Genomic DNA, 24068 nt, shown 5'->3' with positions numbered 1-24068 from the left:
GGTCTAGGAGCCAGGATATCTGGCAATAACCAGAAAGTCTCACAGAGCTTGTTGGTTGAAAATCTTTGTGTATTTCCTAGGCAAGTGATGTAACCACTATTCTGGTTGCATTCATCACTATTCCTCCTAAAGGTACATAGCCATAGAACCAAATTTCCAAGGTTTATGGGATAAGAAATAAAAATTAGAAGAATTAATCTGTAAACAAGTAACTATTTGCTCCAAATATTATGACTCTTACACGGTGACTTGATTAAAGTAAAATGCATGGAACATAATCCATCTTTTGTGATACAACCTGCAGGTTACAGGATTCTTCACACAAATATAACAAAATAATATAATCCAGCATCTTCACATTTTGATGACTTACAAGACACATAACAAAGTAAGTAAGGCATATCTTTTATTGAGAAATTCTTTAACTTGTTAAGATTTGCCATGTCCAATGGCCAGAGCAAGGGGAAAAAAAATCCCAGTGATTATTAGTGCTGCTGCTTCTAAATGCTTAGCTGTAAATCTCCAAATTTATTGAGGTTTAACAGGAAAAATAATGCAGAATGAAGAAGCTTGTAAACATCAACAAAACCAGGAGTTCAGTAGAATATCCCATTTAATGACTGTTTTCCTGACAGCTCACACTAAATCTTGTATATATCATGGACAAATACTTGTGATCCAACTTTGGGATTTTTACGGTCAAAGTTGAGTTTCATGTAAGGTTCAAACTTTTCTTTCTTCTCATGATCTATTTCACTTTCTTCTTTGGTTGGCATGGGTTTATTGAGTCACTCCTATGCATGTCCACCTTAAAAGAAAGGGTTTTTTTAAAATAAAAGACCCTGCAGGATATTCTAAAGAAGATTCAGCAACATGTGACAAAGTCAAATCCCTTCAAAGGGAAAGCTTCTTCCCCACATCTCTCAGGAAGGGTCCTGAGTACTGTGTACTCACAGAAGGGCTACACAGTTGGTACAAAGATCAAATTTCACCCCAAAATAAGGCTAATTCCAACACCGTTTCCAAAATTAAGACCAAGCCTGTTGACTGGCAGTGCACCTATTGGGGCAAAATGAGAGTTTTGAAGGTAGGTATAGATCATAATAGATCTCAGCTTTGAAGACAGCAGGAAAACACTGAGCCTCACGTAAGATACCTCTCTTGCTCACACCTTCATATTTTCTGCATTAGAATTACCTAATAATAAATGAACATAGGGGTTGTCAAGCCTAGTTTCTTCTTCAGGAAGAAGAAGTGATATTTAAAAAAAAAAAAAAAAGAAAGAAGGAAAGGCTACTTGGCCATTCTAAGTTTATAAAGTAGTCAAACAGGATTTGAAAGTTCAGCATCACTATGACAAAGAGGAGCTGTTCTTTTTTCATGGAAGGTTGAGACTTCGTCTCCAGCTCTTTACAATCTGTTTCCCCCCCTGGCCCATGTATTAATCTCACTCCCATGCAAGCAGAGCCAGCTGTTCTTCAGCCAGTAACTTCTTCTTGCAGCAATTCTGATTTCCAGTGGCAGCACAGAAGTGCACACACCGTATGTTCTTCGGACACTTATTTATAGTCTTTATCTGACAGAGCTGAGCAATTATAAAGACATAATGATAATTTGTGGACAGAAAAAAGGGCTTCTTCTACTTAAATTTGTCCCTCGAGAAAACAGAACACCATCTACTTGCAGCAGACAATTCATGAACCTGATAACTAAAATATGAACAAACTCTATGAGCAAATAGCAGCAACAAACTAATCAAAATCATGACCTATTTATGGGTTGATTATAATAACAAAAAATGACTACAAATAAGTGCTGTGTAATTTGTGAACCAAATAAAGGGCTGCAATTCTCACATATAAATTGCTGTCAATGAATAATTTAACCAGCTCTACTTAGAGCCATCTATTTATTAAGAAAGCTCACCAACTGGATCTGGCAGAATGATTCATCTCTATACACAGTGATAAAGCCAAGGAAATCAGTACTGCTGGACATTTTAAATGCCCAGTTTGATCCTCTGTAGCCACACAGTATAATTTATAACTCTGTAGCCATGATTTTAGATGTAGCCACTCTCATTTAGTACCATTTTAAAACCACTTAGCCCAGTATGAATGACACAATACATAGGACAGGGAAAAAGCAACATTTCTTTTGTTAAATTACATGGAAAAAACCCAAAGTTTTGCATTATCCTTCTTTGCCTTTAGAGATATTCTACATGGAAAATAACAAAAATATGCTAGCAGAAATATACAGCAAGCCTTCTTAGAAAAGCTAGGATAAATCCCAGAGTGATCATTAGACTCTTCCAAGACAAAACAATACAATCTTTTACATATTTTTTTAGAACTTTGCAGAGATTTTTTTCCTGAAAAGATTAACAATACAAACAAAGTGTTAGTTCAGCTAGGGTTTTCCTTTATCAGAAATAGGTGTCACTGCAAAAGCAGAAGAGAGTAAGGTTATTAATTTTATGGCTCCCTGTTTGACTTTTTGAAACAAATGTTCAAGATCATCACATTGCTGTCAGCACTGGTGTCTTCCAACATGCACCACCTTTCCCAATCAAAGTAACTGATGAGCATCCTTCCTTCAAGGCACTTGAAATGGCATTGCATAAGGCCAGAAGGCAACAATTTACAGGAAAATAGTTTTAAAGCCACTGCAAGGGTTCTTTACAACTCTGTAAAAGTGCACTATACCTTTGTCAAGCAAAGGCATAAAAAACAAAACAACTGTGTTTTCTGTAACAACAAAAGAAAAATGGTTTTTAAAAAGTGACAACTGTGTGCCACAGTGTACATGCCCCATTATCCATCTGTACTCTGATTCCACTGTTTCTGGTTTTGAGCTAGAAAGGATAAATAGATGCAAATAGACTACCTATTACTTTCACAGTTGACTTCTGACTCGAATAACAGCTACTTTGGTCCTTATTGTTATTGCATTCATATTGTAATTTCTAGACAAAGAAAGTGGTTCTTAACTGAGATGAAATGTCTGTATCTCCTTTCTACAGAAATTACTTACAGATTACTTCCAAGAACCTCAATGCACTTAAGATAATACGGTCAGGAATAGCACCAAATTGGAAAAATGCAGCCAACTTAAGGTTTGTTGCTCTCTTTGCCATGTATGAAACATATATAAGCACATATTTTTGGTTATAACTTTCAGGATGGCAACTGCACAGATACTACATATATTCTGACACCATGTGTATTGAACTGTGAAAGCTGCCCACTTTGATCAGAAGCTGTAGTCTACCAGGAAAATGACAATATTTCATCAGAGACTTTTAAGTAAGAACACACACAACCTTTTTTCTTGCTAAGACCTTGGGTTGTTTCCTAGAAAAAAATGAAGTGTACTGATTACAAATGAAAATTTACAAGATGGAACTGTAACAAAAATCACAGAGGAATCATATCAGGTAATACTTGGCATCAATTTACTCCCATCGAGAAAGACAAACAGAAGAAATACAAACTGTTATGATGGCATTCCCAAACTGAGTTTCAAGCAAACTTCCAAATCTCTTTATTAGACTGGGACTAGTTTCTGTATAATCTACAGTTTCAGGGCTTCATGAGAAAAAAATGTTACATTTGTGGATATTTACTACCTGTTTCAATGCTTCTAAAGGCAAATGTATGAAATTTCTATCTGCATTTTCCAAAAACATAATTTGAAATTTCTTCATGAAACCTCTCTACTTGTTCATTATAATTGATGTATGTTCTTCAGCAGAATTGTATTTGTCATTATTCTTGGCATTGCTAACTGCAATTTTTAGAACTTGGAAACCTGTTAGTGACAGTGTTCACAGGGGTTTTCAGGATGAGGGAAGAGACGTAGATCTGACTCCATATTTCAAAAGGCTTGATTTATTATTTTATGATATATATATATATTACATTATAACTATACTAAAAAGAATAGAAGGAAAAGTTTCATCTCAGAAGGCTAGCTAAGCTAAGAATAGAATGGAATGAATAACAAAAGTTTGTGTCTCAGACAGAGAGTCCAAGTGAACTGGGCTGTGGTTGGCCATTAATTGTAAACATCCAAGATGGGCCAATCACAGATGCACCTGTTGCATTCCACAGCAGCAGATAACCATTGTTTACATTTTGTCACTGAAACCTCTCAGCTTCTCAGCAGGAAAAAATCCTAAGAAAAGGATTTTCATAAAAGGATTTCTGCGACACCTGTTGTAACGTCCTCCAGTGACCTTTAAGCCTCAGGTAAAACCTGGATTTATGGCATAAAAATTGTGGCTCGCTTCAGTGAACAATTCACTCTTTAGATACATGCAGTGTAGCCAACAATAAATCTTGGTTCAGGTTTCATACTCTCTTTCTAGGTCAGTCATACCCCAATTTCATCAATGCTGTCCTATAAATCCCAATAACTGAGATCTACCACTGGGCATATAACACTTCTACTCAGGATACAGAGGGGACATTCTCTGTACAGTGGGATTGAAGAACAGAAAAATGGGAATTTTTTCACCAAGCAGTTTTTAAGGATGGCCTTTAAAGGTTTTCACCAGACCGTGCAAGTATTACCTTTTCTGAACTCCCAACTTTATTATATGTTCCTAAAGACCTCAAACTAGACACTATATCTAATAATTTTCTTATTCATTTGCATAAATAAGTACATTTTAAAAAAGTCATCTGAATAAGGGCTACCTGCTCTTGCTGCAGTATCTTATTTTGAAAAAACCTAACAGCAACATTTTTAACCATGGGACACATAGGCACCTATAGTGTAGGGAAGAAATAAAATGGAAGAAAGAAATATGAAGATAGGGGAGAAGAGACAAAAGAGAGGGGAACAAACTATGATATATTGATTGGATTATAATTTTTTATGAAGAAAGAGGCCTTTCAAACTTGGAGAGTTTTACGGATATTTAGTGTTTCTATAGCTTGCTCTACATATTATGTATTGTTATAGATGTTTTTTAGCTCAGAACATCATGAATGCTTTAGTTCATCCATGCATGCTTTCCTTGATCTTCCTTTTTAAATCATGGAAAATTGTTCCAGGGATTACTTCTTGCCTAAAGACAGCAGCACAAAATGTGCAGGAATTGATATAACCCTTCATTTTGTGTTAGAATTCAGTACAGTGAAAGATTAAGATGTTTCTCCAAAGTACCAAAGCATATTTTTTATATAAGCAGTAGCTGTTAAGCCCTAGCACACCAGAATCTCCCAGCAGAATGATGATTTGGCAAAGGTTTAGGAAATGAAGACTGTTGACTCAGCAGATTAATGCATTTGTTTGCTTACTCTCAGTCTCTCCTAAAATAACACTACATCAGTAATACTACGTCTATTTCAGGTTTAATCAAATTAGATTATACATTTATACTTCCAGGGTCATTCTCCCCTGTAATATTTGTATCCTAAAAACAGGGTAGGTAGGTGAGAGAAAGAATGTTCTCTTAACTATCGGCCATCTGTTTCAAAAAATGGGATTTTGTCTTTGAACAACAAAGACAGCAGAATATTCATTTTTATTAAATCCAATCTGTATGCCTACTTTTCCACTGAAGCTTTGTGCATTTTCAAAGACAATTTTTGGAGAACATTGGAATTAATTATAACTATAATAGTTATGTGGTGTACATCTCTCACAGCTTGGTTTGGATCCATCCTGCTTTACACTGCTAAGTGAAAATTGCATACTGGCAGAACTTACATCAGAGTTGAATGCACTTTCTTAGACGCAGCAGAAAGTACAATAAGAAGGTACAATTACCTTCTGTACCAAAAGTGAGTATTAGTATTTCTTAGAAAATAAGTCTTAACACTTACACTCTATTGGGGTAGAAGGAATGCTAACAAAATCCACTGTGATTCAGTGAAATACATGTGAAATAGAATTGACTACATCAAGAAAACTGCAAGTATAGAACAGGGATTTTATCATATGCTTTCTCACACTTATAAAACATACACTGTCCACTTACAGGAAAGCTTGTGCAAAGTTTAGACTAAAGATCCAGCTAAGATAAGTACCCTGCTTCCATGAATGATCAGAATCAGACACACAGAGAAGAATGAAAGGCAAGCATACATCACAAGGAGCATAGGAGCAGTATCTATTTTCTAGCAGCACAAAAAGAACACGGAATCACTCCCAAACACAATTTACTAATGAACCATGAAGCGTAAAATTTTAGATCCTCACTTGCTGACTCAAATGTAAATGGTTACACACCAAGGGAAACTGAAACCTAAAGACAATCAGAATTATGACAAAAGTCATTATTCTAGGTGCTTCCAAGACTGTAAATAATGTAAATTTACCACAACATAGTGATAGTCTCTTCATATAAAATCAATTCAGTGCATGTATATGTAATTCAGGTTTGGTCAGGACGCCTCTACAATACAAACACCACTTATCATTGGCATGAGTTCACTTAAAATGCTCTGATTTACCAACCAGCAGGTTTTTTGACTAGAACTGGTCAAATCCAAGCATATTTTAACCTATCAAAAGCTTTTCTGTTAGTGCCCAGCTTCCAAAGAGCACAATGAGACAAACTGAACATTAACAAACCATTGCTTTGATGAACTATTCCCTACTAATGTGCATAGGCCCAAGTACTTAAGAACTATCCTAAGTTTTATGCCTTGAGGCTTTAAACTTATTAGTCCAATTGAGTATTTCAGTCTCAGCTGGGGACGCCTTTGTTCTGCAAAACAGTTCTCCAACACCCTCATTATTTTTAAGATTGAAATTTTGAACCAAGAAGGCAATAGCTCTAATGAAGGGTTGGAGGGTGGAGGGTTGTTTTTCTTTTCATGCTAAGCTTACATATAAATGGGCAAACAATGAGGCAGGGTATAAAACTGCATAATGAATATCTTAAAAATGAGATTAAAAGGAAATTTAATAAAATATATTTGAGCAAAAATCAGAATAGAAAGAGTAGTTGTATTTGATGTTTACAAAGTTACTTCTTTATCAGAGAGTCCTAAACCGTCTTGTCTTGGGCCCTTAACTTTGTACCTTTAACTAAGTAAATGGAACAAAAGATGGTGAAACTTTGGAAGCCCTGTTTGTAGAATTTCCAACGCTTAATTTCATTTACAAGCTTCACAGCTCCAAAGAGAATAGGAAACAAACACCAAAATTGGAGTTCACAAAATAACATAAAAGACATTGTAGTGGCTAAATTGATCTATTCAGAAAAGGTAGAAGATAGGTGATTGTGTCAAAGAGGAAAAGCAGATGCTCAACGTGCTGTACACGTATTTTGTAAGTAATTAACAGAACATTAAAACCCAAAGACCTCATAAACTTTTGCAGTTATCCCAGCAAGGGAGATTCATACCTGTGGCAAGATAGATGATATGGAAAAGCATGTCCTTGCCCTGCACAACATCCACAACCACATGGGAAAATCGGCTGCTATCTTCCATGAAGTAAGGAATTGGAATAACTGGTTGAACAACCTCATGCATTAAGAAGAATTTTTGTGCATCTTGAAGATTTCTCTCAGTCAGATTTACATACAAACCCTGGTCCATGGTGCCACACTGTAAAGAGAGAAAAGTAGCATGACTCTATGTGCCAACAATAACAATAGATTTACTCTTTGATTTACAGCACAAGAAAATAAAAGCAAGAGCATATCTCGTAATGGCAATGTCAAATTTGACTTTCAGGTCCCATTTTGGTGCTAACCAGACTGTTCAAGGACTCAGGGAGCTCATTTTTCCTGAGCAATACTATGGAGGCTCCCTAATTCTAAACAGTATGGAAGAGCACCAGACTGACCAGCAAGAGTGGATTATGGAAATATTCTGCTATATCCTATGTTCATAGGGCAGGAAGGAGAAAAACTACCATTCAAAAAAACAAATGATTTTCTGTCTAGTTTTCTTTATAATGTTCACAGATTTCAGTGCTAATGACATAACAAATTTTCAAAGGAAACCTCACACCCTACCACAGCCAGCGTCTGACAGGAATCCCAGGTGACAGTACAGCATGCAGTTCTAGAAGCCTCTTAGGACTCTGTCTTAAGTAGCAAAAATGGACAGTGCAGAGCTCTATTAAATATTATCCACAGCAAAGGCTTTTTTTGCATTAAAACTGACCATATTCTTAATATGAAAGCTGTGCTCTTTTCTGAAAGGAAAACATACATTAGCTGTATGGACAAGTTTCAAACACAAATAAACAAAGCAAAATAACTGGGAGTTAATTATAACATATTTGTGTTCAACTGAGGACACAAAAGAGAAAGCTTCTTCATGCATGGGAATATATAAACATTTACTTGAGTAAACATGTTTACTCAGACATAAATGCATCAGCAAAGTAAAGCACTACTTCACAACATTTATCAAATATTTGGATAGCGTGAAAGCATAACTAAGTCACCATTTTCATTCTGCTTTACTATGTCATAAACTATGCCATGAATTATAGCATGAGCAAAATAATAGTGTGCAAAACCATACCAGGTTTTTTTATTATTATTACCATATTTTCAATCCAAAACTGAATGATTGTTCCAAATTCACAAATGTAAAAAAAAGTCAAATTATTTCATAATGGGAGATCAGATGACAAAGATGATAAATTAGCAACTGGCAGGAAACAGTTACTTGCTCTGTATGTCAGACCAGTGAAAAAAATAAACCACACCAAAGAAGTTCTCTGGATCTATCAAGCAGGAAAAATTCCAACTGAATAGCCATAGTACACTAAAATGCAAATGGTCCTTGGTCTTAGGATAGACATTGCCCTGTCTAAAGAGAAAAGCAATGATCTCTGAAGAAAACTATGTTCCTCAAAATTGGGATTCCAATAGTATTCAAAAATGGAAAATAATTAATATAAACCAGTCTTGGAAATGTAATGTCTGATGTTGCTATATCTAAATAGTAGTAGTCTTCCTTCAAATTGCAGACTTCTCTCTGTTGCTAGTAAGTAGGTGAATACTCAGAGGATAAATCTGCTTCTGGGACTACACAGAACTTCTGGGACTAAACAAAACTTCTGATCCTTTATCATAACTGCTCTACCAAAGAAAAGTCCTTTCTCAGAAGGAAAACAATGACTCAGTCAATGAATATTATAGAGTACACCCATGTGAGGTGTGTACTCTAAAGTCACAAAGTCAAGTCACAAAAAATGGTTAAATCTCTAAGCATTAGACTAGCTTCTAATATGCATCACTGCTGCAGTTATGGAGCCAGAAATGTAGCAGAAAGTTATTCAAGGGAATAAAAAGCAGCATCAGCAAAAGAAGAGAATTTGGACATTAGAGATACCTAGAGATCAGTTGACATCAATTGCCTTCAATATTTTGTTGCAAAAGGCCACATTACAGCTTTTAACACTAGCTCTGCCTTCAAAGCTGTTTGTGGCTCAGTGAGATATGATACAACTGTTGTCACTGTTCTTGTAAATTGGATGAAGTACCAGCTGCATTAAAATCAGCCAGGCCATCTAAGAAATAAATTTCAACACCTGTCTTGTTTGGGACTTGGAGACATGCACTAACAGTACAGCAGAGACCTAAACTGTTTTTACACAGCCATCAGGCTGTCATCTTTCTTTGTAAGTACCATCCAGTATGGGCTGCTCTCACAATAATTAACACCACATTAATGCAAAGATTGTAAGGGAGAGTTTAATAAGTTTTATTGGATGTGCTTACCTAGTCAGAGAGGTGATAGGATTTTTACATACAAGCATTTTTTCAGGCTTTCTCCTTAAGAAATTTAGCCTATCTTAGACTCTCTTCCTATCACTATTTTGACAATAAAAGTATTGTCAAATACCTGTTTCTACAACAGGTGAAAAGCTGCATACAAATACAGCCTGATTGTGCAGGCTTCTGGCATACTTACAGTCTTGTCACTTGGCTGATGACAAACATACTACTTAGGAAAGGTAAAATGGCTCTAGCCTGTAAGCTGTGCCTTATTTTCCTTCATTTGAATAGATCAGGAAGCAATTAAAACTACCTACCATCCCCAATGGGTGATTCTTTTTCATGCTAGCAAAGATCTTATGACTCTTACAAGCTACGGAAGGCTGTTCCAGGAGCAGAAGTGAACTTGTGAAATTGCATTGAGATTAAGTGAGGGTGAAAGGTGGATAGAGGTGACTACACTAAATACCTTGATGAAAAGCTATTGTTGTTAATCACAACATTAATGCTGCTTTTCCTTCCATATCCCTTGCAAGAAGCACACTCACTAAAAACTGTCCTGGTAGGAGTGGTGACTATGAAAAAGATGAAAACAATGTATATGTGCTTACTGAAATACACCTTTCTTTTTGCAGAGTTCCTCTAAATGACCCACCTTGGTCTAACTGGTTTTACACTGTCACACAGCTGCAGATTATTACACCCTCTGAGGCCAACAAGTTCAAATGAGGGGAAGAACGTAACATAAATTCTTTTAATCTGACTCTTCAGGGAGTGTGAACCACCCTGCACATAAAAATATATAAAATTCTGACCACTCCTCCTTTACCACCTCCCTCTCACTTTCTTTTTTCTGCCAGACACTGTTCAATTTTTTAAGTCCTAATAGCATGAATACAATGTAAAAGAGATTGGTAGTTTGATCATACTTCAGACAGGAGTTAATGTCACCTTGACAGACAACCATAGCATTTTATTTTGACAGAAGATTGAAGTTAAGCCTTTTTTCTCCAACCTTTCAAAGTACATCTGTTTTTTCAACCCAAATATTTTTGTGGAAGGATAAAATTAAAATTAAATACATTGAAATAAGGGGCTCTCCTAAGCACTTTTTTTAATTTAGGCTTTTTTAAGGTCTTAGGCTACATTATAGTGAAAAACTAGATTTATAATTTATGAACCATACAGTACTGTGAGGAAAGCTCACATAAAATATTGTCCTTCTGCCACATACCCATACCTGAAAATTAGGGTTAGGATTGGGATATGGAAGCCAAGCAGAGCGAGAGTTCTCCTGGTATTTGAAGGGTCCATTAAAGGCCTGAGTTATGGCACTCAGATTGAAAACACAAACTGCTGAGGCTGCTATGCTGTTCCTGCAAAAGAAATAAATACATTAACATATGTAATAACACTAAGTCAAATTGCTGAAAAATAAATAAAAAGGCAATAACTCTTCAATCCTTCAAGTAGCAAATATGATCAGCCAGGAGATGATATCTCAAGATAATGATAAATGATGAGCTTATTTAGCATAGTCATTTCATTTAAAATATTTGTCAGCCTTACCAAGAAGCTGGTGTGGGGAAAAACTCAGAACTTCCTACTTTGTGCTGCTGTTCTAATACCATGAGACACCTCTTTTCTAGGTACAAAGTTCAGGATGATATTATTCTCAGGGTCCAATGAAGTTTCTTCCATACAAGAAATGACTACATGACATAAGTAAGGTTTTTCAGTGTGTGTTATGTCTCCAGATCCTATGGAATGCTTGGACAAGACACATCCACAAACAATCCTGTCTTCCAAGAGATGTTGTACAGCAATAAGAATGCAAGCTGCAGAAACCCATCAAGAGAAAACAACTTGGACTGCTTACAAGATATCATGTTAAAAAATAAACATCAATAAATGGCAGCTGGGCAAAACACACAATTTCCTGGGTTTGCCTTGAAAATGTGATGTACAAGGCAATAAATTAATTCTGCATGGTGCAAAGAATATAATCTAAAAGCTATGAAAGTTCCTAATATGGAAAGCTGCATTGTTCTTTTCCTCATTTTGAGATAATGGAATAGATAATGAAGGTGTCAATTGCACAGATTTCCTGTTGCAGCTAAAACTGCTGGCAACTGATCCACACAGAATTCTTCTCTGTTTTTCTTTTTTCCCCACTATTTTTTTTAAGCTTACCCTGGAATTTACACAAGGCTTAAGAAAACCTACTATAGAAACTCCATAATGATTGGAAAAAAAACCCAACAACTGAAAAAAGAGTTAGGATATACAGATTAAATACCAGGACAAAAGAGCAAATTGCTTTCTTATGCTTGTCTCTCTTATTTCAAAGGAAGCCAAAAGGAAGTCCAAAACTTGAAGTTCCATGCTTACAACTTCTGCAGAATCAATCATCATTGGAGCTGATAAATCCCTGCTTATATCACTAACTGCCTCTCACTAATATTATTAACTGTACCACTGTTTTCTTGAATCTCATGAAGTCCTCTGAGGACATGAGACTCATGTTTATAGATTTTTTGGATAGTCTGAAAGAAACAAAATCAGCTTTTTATGAAGCAGTGGCTAAAGTGGACTTGATAGTCAATGATGTATAAAAGGTGCATGTTTGGCTGTCAGAGAAATGTTTCCATTTTTTCCCTCCACAAGTATATTAAAGTATACTAAAAAAGCATCAAGGTACAATAAATTAATTTTAATTATCAAGTTATTGAGACTGAAGAATTATGAATACCATTAAATTGTATCTGATGCCATTTCATGAACAGAAAGGAATATGTTGTCCCGGGTCATAGGACACCCTTGTGTTTCTCCACCGTCTCTTGCAGGCCAGACAGGTGGATCATATGGGTTCCACAATCTGTGAACAGGTGTCAGCATGGGGAAGTAATCCTAGCTCTAAAACGTTTCAAAAATATTTAAAAAATTTAGTTACAACATTTGATGGCAGGCATTTAAACAGAGCAACTGAAAAACTGTACCCTCAAACCTTTATAATTAATTGGTTCTTCTTTGAACAGTTCATCTCTCTTGGACAGTCAGAACACTGGGCCACAGGGGAAGAAGAAAGTAGAGGCAAGTTTAAAATACTGTCTACTTTCTTGTGGCAAAGGTAGTCTTAACAATAGCAAGTCCATTTTCAGGAGAGCCAGGAAGCATCAGGAACATCATTCCCCTTCCATGGCCAAAGCTCCGTGGATTTTCTAGAGTAGAATTCCTCTGATAAGACTTTTCATGGGAGGAACATATCCAGGCTAATTTGACTTCTCAAGAAAGATCTGGTTGAAGAATGAATGTGGAAGCCACCTGACAAATATCTGTCTTTTATTATATGAACTAACTAGGAAAACAGAACAAGATTAAAAGTACTGATTGAAACAACAGCAAATTTTCTTATCGCCAGTAATCTCAAAGTCTCTGCTCTTCTCTTTGCATAACAGTGTTTAGATTCCCTGCATTATTCCACTGCAGAAACAGGCTGCAATGTCAGCAGCAATGTCATGACTTAGCCTAGTGCAAGCATCTCATCACTAGTATTGCTCACAGCCTGAGCTGCCAGTCCAGGGGTGAGCCTCAGTCTAGAAGATGCCTAAATGAGCTCAAATTCATGCTCACTGTCTAGAATGCATAGGTATTATAATTTGTTGGCATTAATCTGTGAATGCTTCCAACTGGTTAATGGGTATTTATAAAAGGTAGGCATCCCTGTGTTCAGGGGTGCCTTACCTATGGTTTAGGTGCCCAAGAATCTTTTAAAATCGAGACAAAACTATTTACACAGCAAGACAGTACAAGAAGGTTGTAGAATCAGAACTCGAAATCAGAAATTATTCCAATGATCTGAACATTGGGCTGCAGAGCCATAACACAGAGGCTGCTCTCACTGAGAAGCATTGAACACAAGTCATCATGTTTAAATTTAAAAAGGACATTTCTGAGATAAATGTCTCTTTTTTTCTATGTCCATCCAACTTTTTAATATTTAACAAATTTGAATTTCTAATACCAAATTGTACTTTTTTTTTCCTTAATTTTACCTTATTAATATAACACATTTACTTAAAATGAGGTTAAATTCTTTGTTTGGCCTTCAAATTCACATAAGGACATGTTAGAACTATATTAAAATACCTAGGAGCACCTCTTGTGGTGTTTTGGGTAAGATGAGTTCTCTATGACATGGTCAAATTCCATCATGTCAAATTCATGATTGTGTCACATTGCAATTATAAATCATTTATTTCATAAATACATAATGCATTTGAGTATTACAATAGTAAAAATAAAAGTTAATTACTTCCTAACAATAAGTGAAGACTATGAAAGAATTGTCTTAAACACAACTGGCTCCCTGCAGTAAGGAAATAATAAGAATTTATTCCTTCTCTCGTGTTTTCAACATTTCATGTGGGAAAACATTTGGAACTGATACTTGTTCACAGACAACAGTAGATTGGGCAAAACAACAGTTTAAATTCATGATGTTTACTTGGCATATGCAGAAGAGAGTAGCTCAGAAGTTCTAGGTTTTGGCATCACAAACAGCAAGAAAATAAAATATATCATTCAGTCTACTTACACATTAGTGGTAAAAATGCCATAGATCAAGTCCAGTTCTGGCAGGAAGAAAGTACTCTGAAGTTCATTGTAGTAAAATGGAATTTCTCCAGGGCGAGAGCAGTTCAGACGAGCTTTCATGAAGGTAGTCCAGGTATCCTCCAGCACAAACTTGCCACCAATATCATTTTTGCACACCCGAGCAGCACGAGAGAAAACTGTTTTCCCACAGTCATGTTCCACTGCGTTTTCCCGGAAGAAGAAGTAGGTAAAGTTCCCAATATCATAAGATGACACAAAATTGGGTTCTGAAAATAACAGAAAGAAGGAAGATAATGCATTGTCTTCTTGTGATATATGCACTCATACTAACATGGACGTTGGATTTATCTTCAAGCATTATATTTAGATAAACACCCTTTTTAATATCCTTTAGGGATGTTGCACCATGACATCTGAATAGACCAGCTCATGTCCAGCTGGTATTACGGGATACATGATCATGCTGTGCTGGGGTTGGCTGGGTTAATTTTTTAATTTCTTTTCATAGTAGCAAGCATGGCACTGTGGTTTGGATTTATGCTGGAAACTGCTAGTAATTCAGGGATGTCTTTGTCGTTGTTGAGCAGAACTTACACAGAACCAAGGCCTTTTCCTTCTCACACTACCCCACCAGCAAAAAAACCAGCTGAGCCGCCATCTGGGGTCAAACCATGGCACGTTTTGCTCTAGGTATTTATAGAACAAGACTGTGCTGGGCAGTCTTGGCTCAGCTCACTGTATTCCACCATCAAAAGTGTCTCAGAGTTTTCATTCTTCACATAAGGACACAGTGAATTCTTACAATGTAATTGCTTTATCTTTTAACTCTGTTTCTGCTTTGCCACCATACCATTACTGCAGATGAGCAGGATAACGGGTGGTAATTGATGGTGAGTAAAAATGTGCTCAGAGGCTGTAATTAAAAGAAAAGAGAACTACACAAGAATATTTGATGGTAAGATAACTGCATTTCAACCCTATCTTGCTTAATGCTTTAGTGAGCATTATAGATTTCTTTTTTCTTATTTAAAAAATTATTGAAAACTAATCAAAAAATCAATCAAAAACCCGATGGTGATGAAGGAGAAATTAGAGAATATGTAAAAAAAAATCTGTAAAGCAACAGATGGCAGTACTTCTTGAAAGGAAAGAAAAAAAGGAACAGTGGGATACCAAAGACAATAAACACGTGGTCCATTTCCTGCAAGGATTACTAGAACTGAGGAAAGTCCATGACCTTAGAAGAGGCTGACAACTTGACAAGTTCTTAAAGGAAAGATAAATTTGATACACAGATTTGTGAAGAAGAGCCCCACTTGTGCAAGGAACCATTTTAGAACACCGATACCTCTGAAAAACAAGGAAACTTTTGTTTCTCATTTCCAAATTTTATTCTGAAGTGGAAAAACAAATTTAAAAATTGTTCTAGAAACATCTGTTGTGAGGAAGCACTTCAAATAAAATCCAGGGATGAACATTTTTGACAGCACTATTGTATAGAAAAAGGCTGCTGCAATTCAATGTAAGCATTTTACAGGAGTATCTCAAACCTATCAGAACTTTGGAGGGGCACTAGAAAGGCAAGCAAGCTGGCACTGTCTCACAGCAGTCCAAACTGTCAGAAAACTCTTTTTCAAAGACAGACCAGATCCCAGCTAATGTGGCCTCTTGTGCTGCTTCCATCTCTATCTGCTGTGCTGAGAGCTCCCAGGGCAGGTTTTTGGCAGCAGTGATTATGAGCTGCCTCAGATGTATGAAGCTGAGCAGATCCAATAGTGCTCTCACTCCTCCCTGTAACTTTCACCCTCTATTTTATGAAGTGCTTCCTTGAGAGCAGTCTGGAACACACCACATTTTTTCCACATTCAGAGCTGCACAGGTATTTTGCTGGCAGATCACAACCCAACAATTTTAAGAACATGTTGGTGTCTTGAGCCTTCCTAAGTTGCATACTATCAGTGCATTTGTATCTTTAAAAAAAAGGAATAAAAAAGGCGAATAGTTGGACAGGACTTATATAATAAGAAATAAAATTACATTGACAATATACAAAGAACCAAACTATTAATAATGTTAACCCTGCTAGAACCTTAAGTCTTCATTCCACATCTGTGTAAAACTTTCATTACAATAGGGATTTTTGCTTCAAAGGCTTCAAAAGCTTCAAAAACCTACTGTGCAAATACTCAAAATCAATTTGATCCACCAACAAAAATATTTTGTACAAACATTAAAAAAAGGAGGCCCTGCCTTGCCATGAGGCCTGAAGATACATCTCACTGAAGGCCCACTGATATCTACATTGGCACCACAGAATCTCACTGCAGAATTAAAAAAACACTATTGGAATCACCCAGCATGAGGAATGATGAATTACAAAAATAAAACAAACTTCACGAACTATAGAAGTAAAAATAATATGAAATACATTCAGAATGTATTCAGAATGTACTCTTGAAAATCCATGTCAGCCTTTCAAAAGACAGTATTTTAAAGTTGCACTGATAATCATAATAGATGTATAAAAAATACCTAGTACTCATATTTCATGGTTTCAAAACTGAGAAACAATATATATATCTGCAAAGACCTATACTCTATTGATTATGAACCAATGAAATTGTGACCTGCTGTTGAAACTTGTGAAAACTGCTTTCGTTTGCATTAAATGTAATTATCTCAGAGATATCTTAGGGAATTCAGTGGATATGGAAAGACTATCACATCAGACTTTGTTTATTTCATTCTCTCTTTGGGAAAAATGAACAGGGTCACCTGAAAACTTCAAAGGAAAAAGTAGCATCTCAGCTAGGAAAAATCAGTTCTTGTGTGTCCAACTATAGTGCTGTGAACTGCTATTTGTTGACATGGAAGCTTTACCATGTAAGTTTTTAACCCAGCAAATGAAGTGAATCTCTTGTTTCATGCTGACTTTGCAAATAGCTCTTGGAAGGGCAAACACATCTCATTTCTGATTTATCAGATCACCACAACAAGTGCAAGGATTCTGGTGTGTGGCACAATACAGCTAGTATGAGAATGTCAACCTGTAATAATGTCACAAATATTGTATGCGACCTCTGTAGGTTTTTTCATATACTTAATTTATGGATGTGTCAGGCTGACTAGACTTTCCCAAATTAAATGGAACCAGTGTAATCAGGAAAGCAAGAAAATGACTGTCAATGTGACCCAAAAGATATCTCCAGTGTACATCACAGAGCAGTACAACACAGAGCACAAGCCCAAGCACTGAAAGCACTGGGTGGCTAGTTAGTGCTGCCCCTGGGCAAACACACTACTCTGCTGTTTCTGAAGTTTGCTTACTCAGCATAAATCCTGGGAATTTCTACAATTTCCTTCATAAAGCAGCATGAGTACTGCCCAACAAGGATGCTTGCCCACAGACTCTTCTAAGTTACTGCAGAAAACACAACTCAACCATATGAAGCCAAGATAGGGCTTCAAGAAGTAATATGATTGCTTTTCTGAAGGCTGGAGACAAACCCGCATTTTCTGGGGAGCACAGTCTCTGTTCTCAATGTGAAAGCACTTAAAAGGAAGACACAATGATTTCCTTTAGATGATTCTCCCTTTCCACCTGCCAAAGGTGTCATGCATAAGCTTATTTCCTGGGCCTTTTTTATTTAGTGGTGTGGATACAGTCTGAGGGGTAAAAGGATGAGAGGAACTGTACAGGAATTTTTCTGTGGATAGAAATGGGAAACAGGAGCATAAAAGAGCTCCTTGAGAGCATCTGAGGTAGTCTTGGCCTCTTCTTGTTGTCTGAACTTAGGAGCAAGAAAGTACACTTCTGCCTGTTCTTCTTGTCTGAACTTAGGAGCAAGAAAGTGCACTTCTGCTCTTCAATCCATATAACTTCACTTCTGAAGCAATTTAACATGGCTTCATTTACAGAGTTAGTGGATGCTAATGCTTCCAGAGTTAACCAAGTTACAGGAAATTATCTAACTTTCCTTAAGGAGGTAACAGCAATTAACCTTAAGGATTTAAAGGTCCAAAGCCTACTCTAAGCAAGTAAGAGCTGTGACTTCCACTGACTGACCCTGAGATGTGACCACTCACATCTGAAGTGCAAGGCATTTGAAGACCCAATCCAAAGTGAAATTAATCCCAGAAATGTTAAAAGAAAGCTAAAATTTTCTTTTTTCTGATTTAGACACAAATCATATTATGTATGTATATATGCACACACACAATATAAGACACACACACAAAGATACATGAATACATAATATATTCAAGATCTTAGGAGTCTAGATACTGCTCTAATGTTGAATGACATCTCTCTGGAACTTGTTCATTTTTTCACTGACCTCACTAGATCAATGAATCACACCACACTGTTGATCTCTAAAGACCCATTTCTTCCAAATAATTGTATTCAGCCAAATGCTTAATAGCATTAAATTCTAGAAAGATGCATTTGAGCATTTTTGAATAAACTTCACATTTCAGCTAGAAATGCTCTTCAAAAGGGACACTTAAAGCAATGGAAAGAATTTAAGCTTCAGATGTGCCAGTCTTTATTATTTCCTTTCATCTTATTAACATAATCAAAAAAGTCCAGTTGCAGTTGCATTCTGCCGTCTCTGGATATTCATTAAGTATACTCATTTAGTTGTGGCCCTTTGCAGCTGTTGGAAAAAAAGTACAGACCTTGAATTAGGCTGATCAAGGCATCACTGCTCATGAAGGTTTAGGGACAAATTTTATTCACAGAGTAAAATTTTCCTACAGCATTATATGTCTCAAAAGTAACACATAACTTGTGGTCATCACAGCTATATCCATCCTCAGGAGCTGAACTGTAAAATGTTAAGTCCTGTAGGAAACTGCTGGAAATGGTTTATTCATAGCTATTTTTCCTCTGTTTCACAATTACCTATGATGCGTACTAAAAATGCCAACCTGCCACAGAGTAGCTGGCTACCAATCTGTTTTGACTATTTCCTTTGCAATGCCTTAGCTCTCCATGATTTCTTTTACATTCTTTTCCTTTTGCTAAATTGAAAATTTTATAGGTATGGAAGAGCAAGGACAGCAAAATACACTAAAACTGTGTATCCCAGACATTTTTTTTCCAATCTTCTCTTATATTGCTGATAGATTTTATAATACAATTCAGCATAATCATAAAAGTAGATGGTCACTTATTACTTTTTTACTGATGTACTCTAATAAATTCTGAAATGCAATTATTTCTTTTCTGAAAAATTGTTTTCAAATATGGTATTAAAAAATTCCTTGTTTTATTTCCTGTTGTTTATTTTAAATAAATCTTCTTCATTTTCAAGGTAAAGTGTTCTTCCATCGCATAATACTTTGCAATTTATTATATCATTTTGCTGATGTAAATTTGCCAGTGGCAAACTTAGTCACAGCAGCCATTCCATACTCTAACCTAATACTGAAGTCCTTGAAAGTCACACCTGGAGTTCAGTGGATTTTGTCACCTATATTCAGTGAATAGATACCTTGCAAAGCCGTGTATGCAAGGGCAGGGGGGTAAGTGAGAAAAATACGTAGGGATTTCATTAATTCACTCACAATCTCTAGAAATTTGGAGTACAGGGATCTATCAAAAGATCCAGAAGTTTGGATGGTTACTTAAAAGTGAATCCAGATTTCCAGACACAGAGGAATCTAGTGTTCTTTAAGGAGATTTTGCCAACCAGCTGCTATGGTATGGAAAGAAAACCCAATTATGATGGCTTACCCATTTCTCTCCAAATAGTTTCACTGCCATTTTTATTTCTTTTCTCAGTTCTAGTTTTGCAGGGAAGGAGACAAGTAAATGACTTTCCCTGCAGACTTGTTCATTTGGTTTGCATGGCCAAGCCTTGGTGGGGGGGCTACAGGGGTGGCTTCCATGAGAAGCTGCCAGAAGCTTCTCCCCTGTCCAGCTCTGCCAATCCCTGGCAGCTCCAACAGATGGACATGCCACTGGCCAAGGCTGGGTCAATCAGAAATAGTGGTAATGCCTCTGTGATTACAGATTTAAGAAGGAAGAAGAGTTATTGTGCAGGTGTAGCTGTGGCCACAGAAGAGAGGAGTCAAAGAATGCGAGAGAAGCAGCCCTGTGGACGCCAAGGTCAGTGGAGAAAGAGGGGCAGGGGGTGCTCCAGGTGCCAGAGCTGAGATTCCTCTCCAGCTGGAGGTGAAGACCGTGGTGAAGCAGCTGTGCCCCTGCAGCCCATGGAGTTCCATGGGGGTGCAGAGATCCACCTGCAGCCTGTGGAAGAGCCCCATGCTGGAGCAGGTGGATGCCTGAGAGGATGCTGTGACCCCATGGAAGGCCCATGGAAAGAGGAACCCATGCTGGAGCAGCCTGTCATTGAAGGACCACACCTTATGGAAGAGTGACCAAAACTGCAGCAGTTTGGGGAGGACTGTTGCTTGTGGGGTGGACTCACACTGGAGAGGTTCATGGAGAACTGTCTCCCATGGGAGAGACCCCATGGTGCAGCAGGGAAACGATCCCTCTCCCTGAGCAGAGGGAGAAGCCATGGGTGATGAACTGGCCATAACCCCCATTCCCTGTCTCCCTGTGCCACTGGGGTAGGAGGTAGAGCTGGGAAGGAGGGAGGCATGGGGGGGAAGGTGGAGGGTTTTAAGGTTTTATTTTACTTTTCATTATCCTGCTCTGATTTTGTTAGCAATAAATTCAATTCATATTCCTAATTTGAGCCTGTTTAGCCCATGATGATATTTGGTGAGTGATCTCTCTCCATCATTAACTCATGAACCCTCTGTTATATTTTCTCTCCTCCATCCAGCTGTGGAGGAGAGTGACAAAGAGGCTTTGTTGGTGAGTGCCTGGCATACAGACAGCATCAACCCATTCCAACCTGCTCCTCTTTTCCTTTTTCTTTTTTTTCTTCTCATAATAAAAAGGAAACCAATTTCATAATCATCCTCTTCCCCCTTCACCTTAAGGCTTGGTATGTCTGCTGTTGAAATTCCATCTCTATCTCCAATATTTCTGTCACAGAATCATACAGAATCAGAGAATGAGTCAGGTTAGAAGGGTCATCTCACTCAGCCTCCCTGCTCAAGTCAGGTCATCCTAAAGTACATTGGTCAGGATTCTGTCTGGGCTGTTCTTGAATATCCCCAGTGAATGAAACTCCACAACCTCTCTGGGTTGTGTGTTCCAGTATACAGTTACTCACACAGTAAAGACATTATTCCTCATATTCAGGTAACCTTTCAGTCCTCTCCTTTCCTTGATAAATGCTGGTTTTTATGTGTTCATATTCCCTGAAATTTGAAATTTTCCACCTTCCCCTGACTGAGATGCATTTCAGTCCTAAGTTCTTTCATTCTCTCTGGGTCACTGTGTATCACAGCTGTGTGCATTAATGAGGGTCACACTCCTGTTGTGCCTCCCTGCAGCTGGGAACAGATGATCTGCTTGCAGCAGTGTCCTCCTTCCTCATTCAGCATCTCTGATTGGCACCTGACATAAGCAGGCTAGATAAGATACAAAAGACCAAGCTCTGTCCTCAGTAACCTCCTTGTGTTTTTAATAAATGGTAGGTGAACCTTGCTGCTTTACCTAGGGAAGAAAAGAACTAAAAATATCCTAACTCCATGGGTAGTGCTTGTTGTCTACCATGTCAAACAGGTAAGGAATTGAAGGTGTTTTGTAATAACTTAGTCTTATACAGGAAAAAGGAAATTAAGGGAGGCACCTCTACTCTACCTCACACCAGCTTACTGCTCTCCTACTCTGTCACTGCCATCAGGGAGGAGATGTATGAATTTGAAAGGAAAAACACAGCTTTTTTTGCTCAAATTTGCTCAAATTTTTTGTCTGGTAACTGCTCCAGTGAAGAAGCCTAAAGACAGGTTTCAAAACCCAGCAGGTATTTTCACTCCTATTTTAGGATACTGGCAAAAATGATGATATATACAAAAGAAAAGAACAAACCTTATGGGTGGCAGAACCAAAGAAATGTAATTATTTATCTTCTTGCACAATAAGCAAAACTGGCAGAATATGCTTTGCATATTTTCAGTCAGGACTTATCTGAAAGAGTACATTCAAGCACACACTGGTTTTGAGTTACATGAAATATTACATAATAAAGAAAAGCTTGCACTAGGTAATTACAAGGCTTTTCATTAAAACCCAGAAAAATGAAAGGATAACACTGAATTATTATAGCCATTTTCATTAATCCTTAAAACCAAAATTGAAAGAACTAATTTTTATTCTTAGATCATAAATTCTCTCTACATATCGTACTAGTAGCAAAAGTTATAATAAAAATCTGCTAACAAACAATAATAGGCATTGATTCAGAGCTGTATTAAATCCCACTAGCCAAATCACCTTTGTAAGAATTTTACTCTTACTATTACTTGTGAAGACTAAAAGTATCTGCTCTGGATTAATAATCTTTTTATTAGTGTTTTTAAGAAAGTGATCTCAGAAGAACCACTTTAGTAAGCGTATCTAATAACCAAATTCTTAGAAGAGCAAGAGGAAAAATGGTAATATTATGTCTACCAGTAAAGCAGAACAATCCAAACATTCATCTTCTCAGATGGAAAGGCTTCTCATTTGGAAGAGATTATTTTATTTTATTTTTAAATTTTATTTTAGTTTTATTTTATTGCTGCAGCTGATCCAGGATTAAATTTTAATCATCTATCATCTGCCCACTGATGAAATGTTGTGTCATTTAGAACACAGATTTTATTTACTTAATATGTTCCGATAGCATCTACACCCTTGCACGTCTAGGGTAAAGAAAACGGCTGAAATAATTTCAAGATAATTGGAGACCCATGCAACTGGGTCTAGGGTTTCTTTGTGTGATGAAACAGACAGGGATTTCCTTTTCTTTTTTTTTTTTGTTTTTTTTTTTTGTTTTGTTTTGTGTTTTTTTTGTTTTTGTTTTTTTTGGTTTTTTTTTTTTGTTTTTTCTAATGTTTTGCCTTTTAGCAAACAGACATTATAGACTAAGGCCAACTTTCACACTGCGGTATCAGATAACATTTAGTGATTTAAAGAGGTGTATTGAAAGGAGAAATACCTTTACTAACTGTAAATGTAGGACTACAGAAAAGGTTTCTAACTTTAAACACTGAAGGCTTTTCACTGCCAATCTGGACGCACTGCAACTGTGGACAGCAAATCTAACTATTACATTTACTTCTGTTCTCTAGAGAAAACTGTGACAAATTCTGCCCCTGCTGCACTTTGCAAATCAACTCTACAGTAAAGTCTAATTAGAAGCATACTACATCAACTCCAGATATTATTTAAACATTGTTACACTGACAACTTAAAGACACTGAAACAGACAGCATGCCAGCTTAATGAAAGAATAATTTATTTTTTATCTTTTAATAATGTCCAAAGCAGACTGGTAAGGCAGACTATTCTTCTCATGAAATACTACAATGGAAATTTTAAAACATTCCAGCAACATGTTGCCCTTTACTGACCTGAGCAGCTGGCTGAAGCTCAGGGTCTTGCTGACTGCTTTGGTCAGGAGAAGAAATCAGTGGGAGAGATGTTTGCTTTAGACATAACCTTCAGTGTGTGCTCTATCACCTCAAATTGTTTCTCTGAAGCACAGAAACACTTGAACATGGATTCAGAGAGAGAGGGTAGGCAGCAGAACAGGACACCTTACAGAAAAAATTACTGGTAAACAGTCTTTCCACTTTCTTCATGTGTTTGTGCATATATACATATCCATGGGAGTAA

At 37.0% G+C, this 24068-nt stretch overlaps 1 protein-coding gene across 7 annotated transcripts in view; it reads right to left on the bottom strand.

The window, feature by feature from the left end:
* The window catches only part of SEMA5A (semaphorin 5A), a 314662-nt gene that overhangs the window by 110276 nt on the left and 180318 nt on the right, over nt 1-24068 (bottom strand). For all 7 annotated transcript variants that reach the window (XM_071454478.1, XM_071454487.1, XM_071454484.1 and 4 more), the window contains 3 exons: nt 14301-14586; nt 10944-11079; nt 7367-7571 (listed from right to left, as the gene is read on the bottom strand). In XM_071454478.1, coding sequence (XP_071310579.1) covers nt 7367-7571; nt 10944-11079; nt 14301-14586 — 627 coding nt within the window. The remainder of the gene's footprint in view (nt 1-7366; nt 7572-10943; nt 11080-14300; nt 14587-24068) is intronic.

This window comes from Agelaius tricolor, unplaced genomic scaffold, assembly GCF_023055355.1.
Source record: "Agelaius tricolor isolate 1412-34295 unplaced genomic scaffold, bAgeTri1.0.p SCAF_2, whole genome shotgun sequence".
NCBI lineage: Eukaryota > Metazoa > Chordata > Aves > Passeriformes > Icteridae > Agelaius > Agelaius tricolor.
This window is presented reverse-complemented; position numbering and strand designations above follow the sequence as displayed.